The sequence below is a fragment of the Thermobia domestica genome, chromosome 1 (genome assembly GCF_964235325.1).
Source record: "Thermobia domestica chromosome 1, izTheDome1.hap1.1, whole genome shotgun sequence".
In the NCBI taxonomy this organism is placed as follows: Eukaryota; Metazoa; Arthropoda; class Insecta; order Zygentoma; family Lepismatidae; genus Thermobia; species Thermobia domestica.
The window spans coordinates 236,256,861-236,278,951 of NC_137454.1; the positions used below are offsets into that span (position 1 = coordinate 236,256,861).

At 36.1% G+C, this 22,091-nt stretch overlaps 1 protein-coding gene across 1 annotated transcript in view; it reads left to right on the forward strand.

Moving 5' to 3' along the window:
- Positions 1–10,809: 10,809 nt before the first annotated feature.
- Positions 10,810–22,091, forward strand: part of LOC145694716 (uncharacterized) — a 69,214-nt gene continuing 57,932 nt past the window's right edge. The window contains exon 1 of the mRNA XM_081771250.1: positions 10,810–10,859. Within this exon, the coding sequence (XP_081627376.1) occupies positions 10,821–10,859 (39 nt within the window). The 5' untranslated portion in view covers positions 10,810–10,820. The remainder of the gene's footprint in view (positions 10,860–22,091) is intronic.

Genomic DNA, 22,091 nt, shown 5'->3' on the forward strand with positions numbered 1-22,091 from the left:
ACAGACCTCGTATTGAACCTTTTACGCATGAGATGGAGCTAGTGTCGCAAATGTCAGTGTATATGAGTCGTAGCGGGTCTGACCTAACGTTATATCATAGCTCAGAGTTGAAGGTAGCAGGTGTACAAAAAAGTGTTGGGGTTCTTCCAATCGACCGTAAAATATTACACCGTGTGTAGATGACTGAACGTTCCAGAAAACGGCGGTACATTTTGCAATTTTATTTCGATTAAGACACATGTTGAGCAGAGCCGTGAAGAAATTTGTGCTGTTTATGGATGAAATATGTTATCAAAAACAACAGATAAAAGATAATGCTGTCATTTTGGTTCTGGAAATGTCTATGTCCACGATTCAGCGGAATACCAATAAAAAAAAAAGTGAAGGAATTATCTTAAAAGCTCAGCAAGACCGGTATGTAAGCTCACATAACATCGCCAATGATTTAAACATCCATTCAAGAAATAGTATTAAACTTTTTGGGGAAATACAGCTACAGGAAAGGTCGACAATTGGATTCCACATGATCTGTCTCAAAAATATTTATTCGATCGAATTTCTATCTGTGAATCTCGACTGAAATGTAATGAACTAGAGCTATATCTGAAGCGGTTGAACAAAATTGATAAAATGTGGATAACCTACAATAGCAATGGGTGAAATAGGAGTGTTGTCGACTTCAACACTGTCCCTAGCTCATAGCGATGTCCAGGAAGGTTGTGAGCTAGAGCTACTGCCATCGGGCAGAACGACGGACTCGGACCTGTACTGTCGCCAACTATGGTCAGTGCACCTAGTAAATGAAAAGGCATGTCTATAAATTATCAACAGAGGGTGTGTCGTATATCACGTTAACATCTTTAATGGACTACCAGCAATTGCAAGAACTTGGCTGCAAGTTTTAATATATCCACCGTAAAACCAGACCTGGCACCGCCAGAATATTATTTGTTTCGATCTCTGCAAAACTTCGTGAATGGTTATATTAGATTTGAAAGATACCTATGAAAACTGGATGTTCAGAATATTTCGCACAAAAACGATAGAAGTTATATAATAATTTGATTATCGTGTTGAGAAAATGACGGGTTATTAAACAAAATAATGCGTATGTGGTTTCTATTTACAAACAATAAATGTATTCTCACTTTCGACCTGCAAAGGCTCAATACATTTTAGACAATCTAATATTTTCTTTAATCTTTAACGAAAATAGTTTGATGAGCGTATGAATTTTCTGACAGTATTTACACAAGTACATGTTCTGCCATCTGGGCAACATCATGTGTTTGTGGTGGACAACATCGTGGCAGTGAGTTTTCTCTGCGTTCTTCTTTGTTGCTATGTTCACAATGTTACTCTTCGTTGCCGTTGCCGACTGTACAAGTATTTTGTTCCTCGGAACAACCTATAAATGATTTATGCCACGCTTTATTTATTTATTCTCAAATATTTACCTCCCTTTAAGTATTAATAAAGTTTTTTTTTTTTTAAAAAAAAAAAAGAAGCAATTGTATTCGAAACATCAATAGTGTGTTACTAAACTAGCTTCCCATCATATTAAATCAGTGATAATTTCATCGGGTGGCCCGGGGAATAATTCGTCCATCGAAGCCACAAAATTCCCCGGGACGAATATCTTATCGTATTTAATGAAGATTCCCTGTATTTTGGTAATATTACTTTTCACCCCTAGTGCATTCAAATCACTTCCCCTACGGAAAAAATTTGAAATCATTTGTGTGTTAGATTTTTAATTTAATAACCATTCTTTTAACTCTTTACTTCAAGGGGACACGGTGACTCCGTGGTAGAGCGCTTAGCTCTGGTGCGTGGGGTCTCTGGTTCAATCCCAGGCCAAGTAAGCTTGTGGTGTACAATTCGTTTCCGTGGGTTTTCTCGGGTACTCTCCTTTCTTCCCACTTATTCATTCCATCAATTCTTCCATCATTATTCACTTGCTTTATTTATCGTTTCCCTTAGCCTAAAGGGTGTAATCGTGGAGTGAAAGACTTCATTTCATTTTTATTTTTTCTTTGTTTCAAAGTAAGATGGAATTGAATAAGCACCAGTTCAAAATTTATACACAAGATACACAACTCGGGTGGCGCAGAACTATTGTGTTCAATTAACTTTAACACAGCCATTTTCACTGTGCATAATTACTGTTAGATTTCCTCACTAAAAGAATATTTACAGAATATTTTGGAGTAATATTTACAATTAATTAGTGTAAGCCATCGCTTTGCATTATTATGTTCCCTTAAATGTGTTTATAGCCTCCAAACAAAAGGAAGTCATAAACATATTCTCAATTTGTTTAAAGACTTTTCCGGTTGTTGTAAATATGTACACGTTCAAGGTGCTTGTAGCTTGTATGGAATGTACTTTTCAATGCCTTTTCCGTTATTTTATTATATACCTAAATTATCAAAAGATACGGTATCCATCCATATAAAGAACAGGTTTATGGGACCGATCTGAAATGTCGAGATTTTTCTCACTAATGGTTAAGGAAAAAATACTCAATTTTTGACGTCGTGTTTCATGATGGAGCAAAACTGTTGCATGATTGTACTTTTTCTTTCTGAGAAAACATTAAAAATATTTGCATTTTCTTCTCATATTATCGTTATTAATATTATTATTAGTTTACATTAATCTGATTTCAAGTAGATCTAGTTAATAATTCCAATGTAATTTCGCAATTTAAGTAATTAATAATTCTAATTAGCAAAGCATTTCCAAATCAAAACACAGGGCACGGTGCCTCGGGAGTAGAGCACTCAACTTTGATGCGAGGAGTCCTTGGTTTAGTCTCAGCCCTTGTGTGTTTGTGGTGGACAACATCGTGTTGTGGGTTTTCTCGGTGCTCTCCTGTTTCGTTCCACATTTACCACCAATTCCTTCATATTCATCCAGTTTAATTAATCAACCATGTCCTTTGGCCTACTGTGCTTAATCGCGAAATGAAAAACTGAATTTTTTAATTAATTAATTTATTTATTTGCTTTTAACAAACCAATAGATTGTGTTGTATGGAAATCTATTATTCACACGTGACATTATTAAAATATTATGTTATAAGGAGAGACACAATGATGAGGTGATAAGTGTCTATCTACTTACATTACGGTATGAAGTTGATAAAAGGTTGTTTTTTTTTTCTTTCTATTCTTGTTCCAATGCCTCTGCAAAATGAATACCGGGAAAATTTAAGGCGGCCAATCATAGCTCGCCACCTGGCTACCAGAACATCAAAACCCAACAGCCGGTCCCAGAAGAATAATAGAGAAATATCACATATGATGGCTAAGAAGAATTTATAACAAATATTGCAACCTAGACACCAAAACCGAAATCAGCTGAATCGACAGAGAAATTAAAACAGACATTATGGAACACAACGAAGAAAACTTCATCGCCTTCTGCAACAAACTAAACGGAACAAGACTTAACAACCCTCAATAATTCCCGAACGAAGTCAAAAAGTTCAAAGCCAAATGGAAACATTGCCAGGACTCTAGATGGACATAAACTACTTACCACAAGAAACAAACTCAAATTCATGATCATGAAAGGAAAGTTCTGACACACCGTACCAGAAAATCCTGACCAAGAATAAATTCAAGTCAGAGCAACTACAATATACTGAGAAAAATTAGTTATCCGGACAGCGGTATATTGTACAAATATACGGAATTCTTATATTTACTACGGAATTCAGTGCGGAGCATACGTTATCCATATGCTACATACGTACTGCTCTTTTCCCCGCTTAGATCTTACCTCACCTTAGTACATATAAATGTACTTTTTCCGTTATACGTTTAATGTACGTTGTTATACGTATGATGTACGTTAAGTCCAAAAACTACAGGCCTTACGCATGTAACCTACAATTTTACGTACGCCACATATGTTTTCTTCTCAGTGTACGAAATCTTATCAACCACCACATCGACTTGATACCAGTAGACCAAGAAGACAAACACCTGAGGAACGCAACAATCTTCCAGAATGATATTCACAAGAAACCATAAACGCCCTAGAGAAAGAGAGAAATACAGCTCTCGGACCAGATAAAATAAACAACAAAAGCCGCCTCCACCCATCCTTTTCAGAAGACTAACCGCACTCCTCAAAGCTAATCTCAACACTGGATTGTATTCCTTCCTCCTGAAAAAAATCGGAAACCATGATCATACCCAAACCTGGAAATCCAAAACAGAATTCCAAGAACCACATCTAAACTAATGCAAAAAATCTTGGTCAACAAACTCCGCAAATACTTCGAAACCAGCAACCAACTAACTCTAAAGCAAGTGGAATTCCGCCCAAAACACTCTACAATACACCAAGTGTTAAGAATACACAACGATATGGAAATAGGCCTAGCCCTCAACAAAAGGCTGAGATTGGGGGTCGTATTCCCTTACTTCATAAGGGCCTTCGACGCTGTGGGGCAGGAGAGGCTTCTAACAAAGCCCGCCAACCTCAACCCTCCAACCAGGATTATAAAACGTATAAACAACTTCTGCATCAAAAGGTAAACACAAAAATTAACATTACAGTGTCAGACACCAATAACGATGCCAGAAGTGTACTACAAGGATCTACCATGGCGCCTTGATTATGTGTCATATACTTCAACGACACCCCCGTCCAGCAAAAATTCAAAACTAAATTAGGACATTTCGCAGATGACACTGCATATTGGACATCAGGCAAAGCAGTATCTTACATCTCCAGAACATTCAGATACAAATAGCATATGTCAAACAATAGTGTGAGAAATGGAAACTGTAATTCAACCCATCTAATACGCAAATCATTTTATTCTACCCACCAACAAATCATAAGGATATAAAAAGGGATCTAGAAAGAACAATAAATATAGACGACAAATATATACACCCCAAACCCCAGCACAATACCTAGGCGTCACACTGAGCAATAAGTTATCACTTCAGGAACACACTGAGCAACTAAGAGAGAAAGCTAAATGCTCTTCTTCCACTAACCAAAGACCTCACTTTGAAAAAACAAATAAAATAAACATATACAAGACAGCGACAAGGGCACTGCCACTATATGGACACCTAAAATTCACACCTGACAATATAGAAAACCTTGCCAGAGCAGAATGGTACTGGGTTCGAAGAACCTTCAAGACCTTCAATAAACCACGAGAACAACTGTACCAAAAAACAGGATTGATACTATCAACGAAGAAATAGACTCAACAAACACTACAGTCAGCAACTCAGAAACAAGTTCTACAATTTGTAGTCCAAAGGGTTTAGGTTCGGACTTGAAGAAAGCCAATCTGAAGTGAAAATGAAGTCCAGAACATTGTCTTCCAGTCACTGCTGGGTTGCCCGTGCCTTGTGTGCTGGGGCTTAGTCCTGCTGGAGGCTCCAGTTCTGTCCACGGAAGTGGATGTTGATGAGATTCTTGACTAGTCTCTCAAGCTAGCACACTAGTACGCTAGTCTCCTAGTACACTTTGACTGATGTTTTGACCCACTTTTCATAGTAATGGAGCTCTGTTGTGCCCTCGTAGCTCACAACCCACCACCGCACCGTGTCTGAGGCATGATGCTGACCCCTCTGGATCCTTGGATCCTTTTCACCAGCTTCTCTAGAGGATATGGCATATATTCTGTCATTTTGGGCATTGAAAGTATCCTCAACACTGAAAATCTTCTCATCAGTAAAAAGGATTCGACGCTGCCCATTTGCTGCGTAACACTTAAGTAAGCGCTTTGCTATTGGGAACCTCTGGTGTTTCAGTTTACTTGTCAGGAGATGTCCTTTGCGTTATTTATAAGCATGGGATTGCAGGTCACTGCTTAACGTGCGAGACATAGACATTTTCCATATCTTTAGCTCACAACCCATAACTGACTGTTCCCTAACAATATTTCGTTGGACACGTGCAGCAACTGCTTTCGGAAATTTCGGTGTTCTTACTGTACGTGGTCTTCGTTGCCGTGAGTGATCTTTCACAGTTGCAGCCTCAACAAAACGCTGGATACTGCGGTAAACGAATTTTTTACTAGATCATCCAGTAATGACTCAGGCTTCACGATACCGCTCTTGTCATCACTCGCTTGTACAACCACCCTCAAAGTTAGGACAGTATTTATGGTAACAAAAAAGTTTATTACTACAAGCAAAAGATCCAGAACAATCATCCAATTCTGAAAAGAATGCTAAACTTAAATTTAAAAAAAGGACCTCTGACAAGTAAAAAAACTCTCCTCTACAAACATAGACACCCCAACAGCTAAAAAAATAAATAAATAAATAAATAAATAAATCAAATCACAAAAGACATGATGTCACAGGCCTCTCGCTCCCTGTCAGCCAATTGTCGATCTGGTACCATCTCTAGTTCATTTTGCTCCTCTAAACAATTTATATCTCCTGATTGGACAAAGCAGCCAAGCCCTGGAAGACCTTTCATCTCCTTCAAGGGATGATTAAGAGACACTTTTAGTTCGAAGATGGGCAGTTCAAGAAAGTCTAGAGTGGATATAAAATCAGAGCTGAAGCGCGCATGGGGATTCCGATTGGTGCTTGCTGGCAACGTTAGTTCTTCATTTATCGAAATCTAGAAAATATCGAGCTTTACATCCACCCAGTTCTTCGGCTTCCTATGATGTTTCTCCAGTGGAGTGCCCTCCACTTGATCCTTATCTCAAAAGCCACTTCAGTGAATAATGTATCCAATATAAATATTACGGAGAAATTACGTAGTTATAATATAATAAATGTTTTAGTTCTTCGTCCGCCTTATTTTTTATTGATAACATTTGAAGAAATCACTTCACTGAATTTGAAGAAATAATGGAAACACAACAACACACTATATGAAAAATATTTAAAAACTCGAACATATAGCAGTTTCAACAATCTAGTTGTGTCTTCATCAGACTAAGACAATTGGACATATTCCGTAACTATTTATGTCTGAACAACGCAAAATTTGCGATTTAGTTTGCAATAATTGGCATAGTAGATACAATGACTTTTTGATTTGTTTGTGTTGCGTTGCTTTATGCACAATTTGGCAAAGACATGCATAATCCACTGTCTGATCTATTGCATTCAAAGTTTTGTCTGTAGTGATAGTATTGTAAAATTTCAGGAATTTTGAATCGCCGAAAAAGATTTTTCCTGTGTTCTTTTTTTTTTTTTTTTTTTTTTTTTTTTGATAGATTGGATTTTATTTAAATGGTTTATTTGCATACAATTTCTCTCAATCTGAATTGCCTTTGATGGACTTTAAAAATTAATACTTTCTATTCGATAACTATAATGAATGAAATGTTCTACAACGATAACGTTGTATGTAGTATTAACTATCTGTGCCAATTTACAGAAAGGGATCAGAGGCGAATTATTTGAGCAGTATTATGTATAAAGAAAAGAAAGATATATAGAGATTTCGAGACATTATTTTTTGTAATCGGTAACTAAAATAAGAGAGTTGTTACTATAGCAACGTCGTAAATAAATGTACATATACGTAGACATCTTGTCGAAAAAAATAAGTGTGTGTATAAAGAGGTAGATATCTTGTTGTATATGCAGAAAGATGATTATGTACGTTTCTCATGGTTAAGTATTAAAAACCAGCTAAGAAAGTGTTAAAACGTTTGAATTATTTTGAAGATTACTAAAAACAAACCAGGACAGACCCCTTACAGTTCGTAGTCAGTAATGATGGAATTGAATGAAGAAAGAAAGATCTTCGTTTAACTTTCATATCTATTATAACAGTATGTCTACTGAGATACCTATTGATTTACTCATTACTAGACCTCTGAGACTATTAGGAGTAGAACCGTGGAATTTTGTGGGAAATGATTTCCTTGTACTCAGATTGCATATAAGGAGGTAATTTATAACATTCAACTCTAAAGAGTGGAAAATTGAAGCGTAAAATTTTCTGACGTTTTCCAGCTCTCCGAATCTATTAAGAATAGAACTCTGAAATTTTGAAGAAAAAAGTATCCTCGTACCTTAGGTTGTGGATAAGACAGAATTTTTCAACATGCAATCCCTAAAGAGGAAAATTACAGGTCTGGTAAGTTGTGTTACTGCTATTCAGATCTACGCTGTATTTTCTGTGTGTGTTTGTGTATATATGTGCGCTATTAATACTATTACTAATAGGCATCATGTTTTTCGGGTTTCTCTGTTCCCGAATGAGAATGAATAAATATGTTAGTACTACACTCTCACACTACTTTATCCCATTCATTTCTGACGCCATGGATCTGTCGTGAATTGAAGGGTGTGAGGGAAGAACATGGTAACCCATAGTTTTGCAATTCCTGCGTTTTGCAGCACCCGATAAAAAGCAACGCATAGCGTTTCGTTTAACCTTTTCCGTTTAATAGAGATCTGCACGGTCTGGAATTTTTAGTCCTGGCCCGGCCCAGTCCGTGAATTTATGATGTAAGGCCCGACCCGAGCTCGAAATATGTTTTAATATTTAGGCCCGAGCCTGGTCCGAGCTCGTGTGGTAATCAAATGAGCCCGAAATAAACCCGAATTACAGAAACTTTATAATTTACGCAAAATTGTATTTTTATTTACAGCAATTGGAATTTTAAGTTTGCTATTGTGCTTTAAAGGTTCTCCAGAAAGAACGGTCCAAACGTCCAATGAATATCGTTGTACAGTACATTTACAATGATAGGTCCGAAAAGACCCGAGAAATATGGTTGTATATTTAAAGATTTAAGGCCCGAGCCCAAAGTGCTATATGCTTTGTAGGGCCGAGTTCGACCCGCGGGTCGAGCTTAAGTCCGCAGGCTCGGCCCGAGCGCATGTAGACTTCTACCGTTTAATCCTTCATGTGTATAGTCTTATGTGAAAAATCAGCTTTCCAACTTTGAAAATGAATTGTGCAACAGAAAACCTCTAATTTCTTAAAATAGTAAAATTATGGGTTACCATGTTCTTGCCTCACACCCTCCAATTTCTTATCAGATAGCGCACTCATACAAATGAGTCATTTTATTATGTCTTACAAATGACAACATAGACTTAGCTATTGTATTTCGCTTAAAATTCTAACCCAGTTTGATATATTACATGACCCACGCTAAAACAAACGAGCGACGTGCAAGATGGCCAACTCCAAGATTGCGCCCATGAGAAACCTACTAATAGATGTCTACTTCTTCTCTGTGTCTATTAATGTGTTTTTGAAATCCATCCCTTTACAAATACACTGAACTTTTGAGACTTGAAACAGACTTATTCTGATCAATCTGGATTTTAGCTACTGCGCCCGTCTTTATGGACGGAAGGACTTTAAATTTTGTTTACGCTCGTTTCTTGATATTCTCCACTTCTCTGCCAAGTTTGGTCAACAAAGTCAATTTCGGCATCGAAAGATTTCAGTGATTTTCTTTGGAGTTCAACATTTGATCCAAGCATTGAGCCTATAGCGGCAGAGACAATGATTTACTGAGAATCCCAACTTCATAACATCCAAACCAGGTTCGAATCCAAGGTCACATGGAAAGAAACTACACACACTAATCACTGGTCACTACTGAGTATACATAGTCAAGGTTAAAAATAAATCACATGATAGAACAGTTATGATAAATAGGACTTGCCAATGTTGTCTTTAAAAAGACTTGCAAAGCTACCTAAGCAGAGGATTTAAGTTGAGCTAATTATTTTTCGTAACTAAATGCGAAAGAAAATCACATTTACGGAAAATTCTTAGTTCGATTTCTGAAAGAAGTGCATAATCTAATAAATGAGAAAAATATTTATTTGTTAGTTGTTCGGAGTCTAACATCTCAGTTACACACTAAAACTGTATGATACATGGACTTCAATTTTACGCGAAATACTCGTGCAGAACATATTGATACCATAGAGGATAGAATTTAGAACCCCTGCACTAAAAACCAAAATGCTAACCATTTAATAACTAGAACCTTAATATGAATTCAAATACTACTACTACCACTACTACTACTACTACTACTACTACTAATAATAATAATAATAATAAAGTAACGTTGAAACGTTTTTATTCTTTGCTAAAGCTGTAACTCATAAACATTGTTATATATTATAGTTATAATACAGAACTAACATATTCTTCTTTGGAGTGAAATAAATCTTGAGTTGTCAAAGCTCAGAGGTTTAGGATATACGAAATTTTTCATTAATAAACTAAATAGCAATTTTATAATTGCGGAAAATATCCATTTGGATACATAGTAAGATTTAAAATTAACCAAACATGACTTCCTCTTTGTACTTCCTATAGTAAGTGCTTAATATAATAATTTGTACAATTGTAATTGAACAACGTCAGAAGGTCCCACAACTCATAAAAGTAAATTTTATGGAAGTAATCTTAGCTACAATTTGATGACGATGATTGATATTCATGCAGTATAGGATGAAATATATGAAGTGATATTACACAAAGACTTCCGTAGCTTATATGAAAAAGCGAAATATAGCAAGAGAGAAGCAGGGAACCACACAGAGGCAGTCGGAAGACAATATCAAAAGATTATGAAGGTTACATATTCGTGGGAATTTATTGGATTTTAACATGATGTGCGTGCAATGTACGAGAAAGAAAAACTATATATTTATATTGCTTCTGTTTCATGTATCTCTTTTTTCTCTTTTTTTCTTTATTTCTATTTTCTTAGAGTGATTTTTTTGCAAGGTCTCTCTCGGAAGATCTGATGCCAGATACAATAATTGGGAAGACAAGTGTTCCTCCGTTGACAGTTCTGTGAGATAACTTGTGCGAGAAACATGGAGTGCACGATTGTGGATAAATTAATATTAGTTATCGTAAGTAGCGTACGTATAAGTTTAATCAACTTTGTGTTTGATTTTAAGGCTACATGAAGAATATTAAGCTTATTTCTGAATAGTGACAGTATGTCTTTCCAAATATGTCATTAGCTTCCCAGCATAAGGTAAATCTTACGTTTATAAACGTTTTGAATTAAAGGAATAGCTGGTAGTGATTTCATTATTTTTTATTAAAAAAGGCACTTTCTCAGTATTTTAAAATAACTTTCTTTGAATACCCTGCTATTTAATATTGCTTCTTTTTTTTAAATACAGCTTTAATGTTTATTTTATTCGTGTATTGCTTTTACAGTAAATCTATTATTAACACTTGCATGGTATATTTTAACATCGTGTTATATTTGTTCGTTTTTTTTTAAAAAAAATGAGATTAACGTTACATTTGAGAACTGAGCCTATAAATGAGATGTAGAAGTACATTACAATTTATTGTAGGATTCGAGTTAAACTACCCCTACAAGGAATTGAACCCAAGCTTCAACACTGAAGGAACTATGTTCCAATATTGCTTATTGAATTAATGTTTCCTCTTATTCATTTTAAAGAATTTCCCAGTAACGTCGCTTGCCCTTTGCCCTTTTATCAATCAATGCAAGTCGTTTTTCTTTTAAATGTTGCCTAGAAAATTTTTTCTTCCTAAATCGTGAAACCTCAGCACGGTGTTGTTTCTTTCTGTTCCGAGACTATTTGTTGTTGTGTTTTCTTTGGATTTCCTCCACAAAACACTCCCCTCCTCCTTAGGAAGTGTTAATAGTATGGCGTTCTTTCATGACTTAAATCTCATAATTCCTAATTTACAATAACGTATTTGTCATAGTCAGTGGCGTATTTAGTTGGGGGCTTCCGGGCTTAAGCCCCCCCCCCGAAATCTTACTTACTATAGTAAAATATATGAAATTTCTTGCAGAATTTTCACATTTTCAGGCAAACCCCCCCCCGAAAGTTAGCAAAGCCACCCCCGAAACAAAATCGTAAATACGCCACTGGTCATAGTAATTAGAAGACCTGTTACCTTTTTCACAGTCTTTTGAAACTGCGTACAGCATACAACGAAGATACATAACGAACGATAAATGCTTTGGTAAAACACACGGCACTGGATTGTTGCTGGATGCACTTTAACCTCCTATTTCTTACGTAATGAAATAAAATGAAATCTTTCAGTTTAATGTCGCAAAATTTATGTCCTTTGAGTAATGGAGACAATGATTAAGGCAAGTGAATGATGATGGAAGAAGTGATGGAATAAAAATGTGGAAGGAAACGTGAGTACCATGAGAAAACCCACGAACGCGATGTTGTCCACCACAAACTTACTTTACTATGGATCAAACCAGAGACCTACCATAACAGAGGTAAGCGCTCTACCACTAAACACCGTGTCCTCCTATTTGTTACGTAATGCTGCTGCCTATGAGCTTGTAGCGGAACAAGTACAGTTTAAGCTTACATCGTTCTTCTGGTTATAATAGAGATTGCGTTTCTTCCTTTTCTTTTTACACTATGCGTTGTTGGAGTAATCCATATTTGTGTATCTTCTTCCTTATGACAACTGGAAATTGTTTCTGTTTAATATTTAAAAATCAGTAACGGACGAGAATGGTAAATTAATGAAAATGTTCCGGAGATAGGAGATAATTATATTAGAACAGTTTGATTCAGTTAGGTTAACTTGAAAGCAGTTCCTTATATCACTTCATAGACATCGTCTTTATTTCAGAGACACTAAAAGAAGCAACACATTTGATTGATTTTTCAAGTATTCTTACAATAATAGATAGTTTCTCTCAAAAATAATTATAAAACCACACATCTGAAGTATTTTGTCGTATACAGAAACTCAAAAGTATAAGCTTGAATCCATAGCGTATATACTTCCATAGTAGGCCTATATAATAGGCATATGAACAGTTAGTAACCTAGGTGTTCACCTATAGTGCAAGGAAAGTCGCTGAAATCATGAGATCATGGATCGAATTAGTTCCTGGTTCGATCCAAGCCCATGTGAGTTTGTGGCAAAGAACGTCGCGCTCATGAGTAGTGATGAGCAAATGCAAGACCAAGACCAAGACCCGGGTGGTCTTGGTCTTGGTCTTGGTCTTGCACATGCGGTCTTGGTCTTGGTCTTGCACTGGAACTCTCGGTCTTGGTCTTGGTCTTGGTCTTGCACACCGAGTCTTGGTCTTGGTCTTGGTCTTGCACACTCAGTCTTGGTCTTGCTTGCAAGAGTCTTGCAAGTTTTGCTTTTAAGAAGTCTATGATTTTCATATGTAAATTTTACTCTGGATATAAGGGATAATAAATCCTACATTGCGTCAATAGTGAGGGAAATGCAATGTATGTTTCTAAATGTAATATATTTTACCTTCGTGTAAGTGTGATGATGCTGTACAACATAGGCGATGACCTTTACTTTTTTTTTTCAATGGGTGATCACGCTTCACTACTTATAAGATAAATCCCAACATTTCGTAATCTATTATATAAAAGAGAACGCACAAATCCTTTGTTAGCTCATCACGCTAATACGGCTGAACCAATTTCTTTCATTTTTGGGGGGTTATTAGGATTTGGACTCTAGATGGTTTTTATCATATCACTTTAATTTTCAATTACCAGTGTCTTGAGATAATTGACCATTCAAGTGTCCATAACGTACAAATCCTTTGTTAGTTCATCATAGGTATAAAAATAAACGTATTTATATGCAACCCGCATGACCGTGTCACTCGGCGGGTTAACATAAATGACAGGCGCTATAATGTTAACATTTACTGCAATTTGAAAGCGAAAAAGTAAAAATTATCTAAGTAACAAAGTTTATTGCGTTCCGGGGTGACCGCAGCGAAGCGGGGCGGGTTAACATAAATGACAGGCGATATAATGTTAACATTTACTGCAATCTTCTATGGTTTTTATCATATCACTTGAAAGCGAAAAAGTAAAAATTATCTAAGTAACAAAGTTTATTGCGTTCCGGGGTGACCGCAGCGAAGCGGGGTGAACGCTGCTAGTATTTTTATATGTTTTAACAGATCCAATACTCCACTGGTTCCCAAACTGGGGAGGCTACCCCTGACAGTGAGACGCATGAAAGAAAACCAAGACGGCACAGATTACTGAAATACCATAAATTGCAAAATTATTTTTACACTCTAAAGGCTTCAGATTTTTTTCTTTCCAACCAAGATTAGCTCATCTTTGTATTGAACAAACTCCCAATTAAATATCGAAATTTTGTTTTACTGATTCTAATATGTACTGCATGGGGCAGAAACAAGGTCATTACGCAAAAACGATGAAAGTTAGACTTTCGAAATGTGGACATGGAGAAAAAAGGAGAGAATCAGCTTGGTGAACGGAAAACGAATGCAAAGGTTTTAGAAATAGTAGCAGTAGGGGAGAAAAGAAGAATTTTAGATGTAATTAAGAGGAGGACATTAGCTGTGGATGAACTGTATGATGAGGGACGTGCTAGAAAGAGAGGGCGAAGGAGATTGTAGTTGAAGTTGCCAATAATGGCAGAATAGCTATTATTATGACGATGATGATATGTTTTGCAATATTGACCAAAAAAGAGAAAAAATTAAAATAATAATAATTAAACCTCTTAATATTTTAGAATATAAATGAAATTAAATTTGTGAGTTTTACGTCCCACGATTATGCCGGCTAGGCTAAAGGAGACTGTGATGATGAAAAATGAATGAAAATGGTGGAAAGAAGAAAGTGGGAGGAAACGGGAGAACCCCGAGGAAACCCTCGCACACGGTGTTTGTCCACCACAAAGTTCACTTGGCGGGGGCTGGGATCGAACGCGGGACCCCAAACACCAGAGCATCAAAATAACGGCATCAAACTTCAAGTTATTTGAAATAATTACGAAATCACTCTCAGTTGTGAATATAGATTATTTATTGTTGTATAATGTTATATCGTTGAATCCTAGATATGCCGTATACCTAAGGGGACTATAGGTTATATTGATAAACAATTATTCAACGTATAAGCATCCACCTATGAAATCAAACTTGCGGTCACATGCGCTAAGTTTTTGTCAATGTCATGAAAATGTTATTTCAATATTAATTTTATATGTACACATTAAAAATTTCCAACGGATGCTTTAACCTCAGAGCCAAGGCCATACCCATGTAGTCGGCACCTATGGTGTACGGAATTGCCGATGTTCAATACTACATTTCTTTAGTTTTGGAACGTCCCACGATTATTACACTGAGGCTAAGGGAAACAGTGATGATGAGAAATGGTGGAATGAAGAAAGTACAAGGAAACGGGAAAACCCACGCACAGGGTGTTTGTTCACCAAAGAAGCTCACATAGCGCAAGCTGCGATCGAACCAGGGCCCCATGTACCAGAGGTGAACGCTCTGCCACTGAGCTACCGTGTCCATAACATGCTCTAGTTTATTTTTGCTTATCCACTTCTTATGGACACAACTATTGTTCGTATGATTTCCCAAAATCCAATCATGGGCCGTCGTGAATGATCAAATGATGACCAAAGTAAATCAGACACTGAAGTTATTATAGCTATATAATTATGCTGTCGGTCGTCTCGTGAACAACCGATTCAAAAAACGACATACTGTAGCTATATGTTACAGGAGCAGATCGACTCACATGGATTGCATACACTACTGGAAACACATTCACTCCGGCGGTATTTTTACTGGAGCCAAGAAGTTCACGTGAAAGATGTAATGATTTTTCCTCTTCCTTTTTACATTCTATAAAAAAATCAAGTAGTACCATACTTGTGCAAGACTCTTGCGCAAGAGTCTTGGTCTTGGTCTTGGTCTTGCAGGTATGGTCTTGGTCTTGGTCTTGGTCTTGCACCCCTTGGTCTTGGTCTTGGTCTTGCATCGGGATTCCTGGTCTTGGTCTTGGTCTTGGTCTTGGTCTTGCATGCAAGACTCTTGCAAAAACTGCAAGACCAAGACTCTTGCGCTCATCACTACTCATGAGTTTTCTTGGGAATTCCCCTGTATCTTTCCGCATTCCCATTTCACAATCAATTCATTTCACAATCCACTTTCATTAATCATCTGTCTCTTTAAGCCCATAGAGAACGTGAAATTGAAAGATTCCATTTTTCTCAGCTAGCATCAAAGAATCTTACAGAATTATTCACGAAGTATTTCATGCCTCGTTAGTATTAATTCTGTTCAGTAAAGAGAAGTACCAATTTACTCGATTTAAGAGTTCGTTTATCCGGAGACTCCTCAGAGATACCTGAATCATTCTTAATCAAATTTGACATTGTGATTCGAGAGCGAGCACTGAGTGTTGTAAGGGGTCGCATGTCCGGATCAGACATACCATTGAGGAATAATCAACGAAAAACGGAATACCCAAACTTATCATCGGGAAAGCATTAGGCGCACGAATTGTCATCGTAAACAATATAAAAATAGAATTTTCAGCATTAGAAATACTACGAAACCCTTTTCGTTTTGTTCTGTGGACGCAATTTTTTAAAACCATTCATTGTGCTTTTAACTGATATGCCAAATTCAACTATTTGCACGTCGTGTTTGTTCACGAAAACAATGGATGCACTAAAAAATCTATGAATGGTCAAGAAAATTCTATCGCTTCGCTCCAAATTTACAATTAATGCATACTTAGTTTATTTACACTTAGTGGAATATTTAAGGCTCTTCAGTAAGCTGACTCTCAATTTTTTTTTTTTTTTTTTTTTTGAAAAATATGTGAATAAGGTAAGGATATCAAAAAGATAGAAAGTAAGCCAGGTAATATCTAGAAAATACTATTAAATAAACTAATATAATAAGCATTTATCATATTGTTCTAAATTCATTTGGTATAGTTTATAAATTTGGATGCTCGACAATTACCAACTGCGCAACCAAATTTCTGGTTTTTAAGAAAAGATTTGGAAACAATTAGTTTATTTAATAGCATTTTGTAAATACTTCCTGGCTTACTTTCTACACCTTTGATATCTTTCATTCCTTAAATCATTCACTAAAATAAAAATTAAAAAAAAAAAAAAACTTTGAACACAGCAGATATCCTTAATAGTATCTAAACAAAGATCTAAAATTTGTTTGGGAATTGTCCCCACAAATGAATCCTCTGTTTTATTTTAAGATACGTGAAACACGTAGACCCGCAGTCAAGGAGTAGGGGGAACCAATGTTAGATTTATATATAAACTATATAAGTTATAGCTGGGGGTCCCCACACTGTTTAGAGCCCTAGAAACTACAAAAAGGAACTGGATGTACATTTTCAGAATATAAGATTTAAAACAAGTAAAATAAATATACAGTATATCAACAGTATTTTGTATTGTATAGGTTCCTATGATGTAAGTAAAGAGGCCTCTCCTGCTAGCTCGCTTCTTAAAAATATCACTAGTTTGCTCATTTCTGCACAAAAGCTGCCTTCGTTCTTCATGGACTGGTTACATGGCAGTATACAGCTGCATACTGCAGTGCAGACAATTTGTCATTGACAAAGGAAGCTGGACGTATAAAGGGCTCTATTACCTTCAACAGCTTAGGATCTTATTAATCAAAATCTAGTATGGAGGGGAACTACCGGGATCATCTGGTGGCAACATTTATTTACAAGATTCCTTCTACACATATTTCCAACACAATAATTGTAGAGTAAGGACACACAATTTGCTAAATTACTAACAAATAGGATATTACGGCTAAGTAAAGCTTTATGTAGGTATTAATTCACAACAATGATAACACTGGTATACAAAATTTTGCTTATTATTATTTCTTGTTGAATTTTTATGTATTTTGACCTCCTGAACACGAATCTGGCACTTATTTTTATGTAGTGTCAATATTTTCAATGATATAAGCATGTTTTATTTTTCTCCTATACTGATTTATGCAGAATAATTTTCGTCCTTTTACTTCGATACTCGCTAGGTGGTATCGCGTTTGTTATTAAAGATAGTTGTTCGGAGTACGAAACAGAGAATATAGATTCTAAAGATACATAGCAGAATTGTAAATTGATTAGAGTTATTCAGGTGTGAAGCTGATGTTGGGGAAAACAAAATATAAGGAACATCAATGGGACGTGTGTGGGGATTTCAAAATTATTGGTTTTCTTCTTGGGTTGCAAAGTGGTTATACTAAATATTCCTGCTTTGTATGTATGTGGGACAGTCGGACAACTAACCAGCATTATGATCAAACCGTGTGGCCTGAAAGAACGGAGCTTATTCCAGGAACACATAATGTGATAAATGAAGCGTTAGTGCCCAGGGAGAGGATTCTTATGCCAACATTACATATTAAGCTAAGATTGGCAAAACAATTCGTGAAAGCTCTGGGTCGCAATTCGACTTCACTACAATGTATCAAACAAATGTTTCCAGCTTTATCAGAGGCAAAAGTTCTGGCTGGCATTTTCACAGGGCCTCAGATTCATGTCAAGCTTAATAGTGCTTCACTTAAACAAAAAATGATGGAGTTGGAAAGAAACGCTTGCGAGGCGTTTCATAAATTGGTGACGGGATTCCTTGTGCATAACCGAAGTGAAGCGTTTGAACACCAAGTTAAGACACACATTGGTCAATATCGAGCATTGGGATGTAGAATGTCTTTTAAATTACATATGCTACATTCATACTTGGATTTCTTTACGAAGAATTAAGGAGATGTTAGCGAAGAGCAGGGGAAGGTCTTCATAAGGACATTGAGGTAATGGGAAGCAGATACCAAGAAAGGTGGGACTGTGCAATGATGGGTGATTATATTTGGGGGTTAGCCCATGACGAAGTGAACGTTTCCCACAAAAGAAAAAGAACCACTAACTTTCACTTTTGACTACGGAATTCCAGTACTTGATGAACACTTTCCTCCAATCTCAAGTACTTTTGTATATAATTTTTATAAGAAATGTATTTTAGTATTTATGTATTGTTATGTAGATTTTTGTTACCCAGAAAGTTGATGTCCAAAATGTTTCTTATGTTTGTAATTCAATGTTCCTATAAGACACAATTGTATAATATGTTACTGTTTGAGTAAAATCTAGTATGCTTATATCATTAAAATTTGGACATTACGGGGAAATAACTGCCATACTCGTGTTCAGCGGGTGCAAATCATTAAGAAACCAATGAAAAATCAACAGAAGCACGACTACAATGTTTGTGTTATGCTTGTAGCTCAATGTTCTCATAAGGTACAATTGTATAATATGTTACTGTTTTAATAAAATCTGATATGCTTATATCATCACAAATTTTGACATTACGGGAAAATAACTGCCATACTCGTGTTCAGCGGGTGCAAATCATTAAGTAACCAATGAAAAACCAACATAAGCATGACCTTGATCGAAATTTGTATACCAGTGTAATTAATCCAAATATTGGTAGGGCAAAATTATAATAATTGATACACTTTAGTCAATATATGTATACTTCTTCTATTTGCAAATGTCATTTATATTCAACTCGATTGTGATGACACCCATTAACGGATTGATTCTATTAACAAACTCGACGAAGATATTCCGTCTATCTACCTAGTAGAGTCAATTGTGTTTGTGTGTCGAATTCACCATTGTATCATCGTATTTCTACCCCAGGAGACAACACGAGGAACCTTGATTCAGTGGTAGAGTACTCGCCTCTGGTGTACTAGGGTTCATGGTTCGAGCTTGTAATGGACAACCTCGAGGTATTCTCATTACCTCTTTTATTCCCATTACACCACTCTTTCGCAACCATTTACGTTCATTAGGATCACGCAAGTTACACTTATAATATTGTACTGTTAGTACCCCTATCCGTCTGTCCGTTACTCAACAGGATAACTGGGGGGCGCGGTAGCTCAGTGGTAGAGCGTTCACCTCCGGTGCTTGGGGTCCCTGGTTCGATCCCAGCTCGCGCCGTGTGGACTTTGTGGTGGACAAATACCGTGCTCGTGGGTTTTCTCGGGGTTCTCCCGTTTCCTCCCACTTTCTTCATTCCACCATTTCACTCATTTCTCATTATCACCGTCTCCTTTAGCCTAACCGGCATAACCGTGGGATGTTAAACTTAAAGATTTTCAACAGGATAACTTTTGAACTAAAGCCAATTTCCGAATTCTGTTTTAGCAGTAGACAGCTAGAGTGATTATCATGGCCTAGTTCGTTAATAGTCAATCGGTTAACATATTAACGAATAATAGTGACTAACGGTAGGTATCCATATCCTCGTAGTAATGAAACAAAGGAATAAAAGTTATTTATCTTACAGTTAGATGGCAGCAAATATCCTTCAGCAATTTACATCTACCATAAATAATTGAAAATTCTATTGCGTCATCCTTCCTACCAGAGTTTGTTAATAATCTGTCCCCTTTTAGCTTAAAGAACGTTAAGTATGGGAAGTAAAATTAGAATTTTCATTTCAGTTAATTTACAAGAATCAAGAATAGTAAGAAAAGAGCTGGGCGAAATATATAGAGAATTTAAGAACATCACAACTGTATAAAATAATTTGCATTCATAATTATGAAATATGGATATGCGTGTATTGTCCAGACAACTTGTAGTGAAACACTCCTATTTAAATAAAAAGTAATACTAAAGTACAGGTATATGTTACTTCAATAACACGGAGTTTTAGAAAATAAAATTTGGCGCTAAAAGATTGGTCTACCTCCTGAGAAATTAGTAATATTTACTTATTTAACCTGCCTAATCCTTTGAGTTATTTGGTTTAACCTGCAATTGTAAAAAAAATAATTAGCAGACCAGTAGCCAGCTCAAAAATGTAGGGGAGGCGTTATAAGTTAGGGGAAGCCGATCCAACCATATTATAGTTCATCTGCAAGCCTACCTTGAACATTTTAGGGGGGATATAAATTTAGGGGGCCTGGCCTCCGTGCCCCCCCCCCCCCGTGCATACGGGCCTGATAATTAGTAACTGAGATCATCTTGAAACAGCTTAACAAGAAACTTTCTTTGTTTTCAGTTACGACATTTACATTAATATGATTAATATTACATGAGTCATTGGAAAACAGGTCTTATAATTCCATTGACTTGTCTTCTGTCTTCTATGGTGTTATCACATCAGCAGAGACAAAGTCAGTCTTAGGAATTGTAAACCCAAATGGGAACAATTTAGTTTCGCCCTACGTTTCCAGACAACTTGTACCAATATCTATTATACACTTTATATTTCTGTGGTATAATGAATAGCAATATATATATATATATATATACCGGTATATATATATATATATATATATATATATATATATATATATATATATATATATATATATATATATATATATATAGAGAGAGAGAGAGAGAGAGAGAGAGAGAGAGAGATTGCAAAAGAGTTCTGAATCATCCTTCTGATAATTATCTTTGAAGCATTAAATCACATCCAGACAGTATATTTCTTCCGTTGCAACCAAATTAATTATTTCACTTCATGTAATGCAGCAACCTTTCAAGTAATGGAAAAGTGCATTAAAACAAAGTGACTGCACGTAAACAAGATTGAGTGTATCTGTAGTTTCATCTCAATGAAATTCAATTTGTCATTAAAATATGCACTTAGAATGTGCCTGCGAGATAATAAATCAAATACATCTAAGTTACATATCTCTATTTAAGTCCTGACTGACTGATCAACGACAAGGCCGAACTGCTTAATCTAAAGACATGAAATTTCAACACTACATAGATTTTGTGCCGTAATGTATCACTAGGAAAGAAATTCTGGAAATTCGACTTGAATGGAAGAAAATAAGGTTTATATATATATACACTCACATTATAATACTAATACATTCACACTTTTGCTTTCTTGTACACAATCTCTGTTTTACTGATCACAAAGTTAGCACTAGAACAATCCATACTGTCTCATTTGTCTGCCATCTACCGGCAATACTTTAGAAACTGCGGAATTCGTATGTGTTTTATTTTATCAATTTTGTGCCCACATTTTAACCTTTTGGCGCACAGAAAAGAAGGAAATAAGTCGCTCAACCAGTGCATCTCTGTTTCAAAGAGGACATGATTGTAGAAAGAAGGAAAGAGTACAATATGTAAATGAAGATACTCTATTTCAAGTATTAGACGATTTTGACGACGATATAGAATTATACTATTCCCCAGTTCAGGTTCTGAATTATAAGTAAGTGTAGAGTTGTGTACAGAAGACTGTAGTAG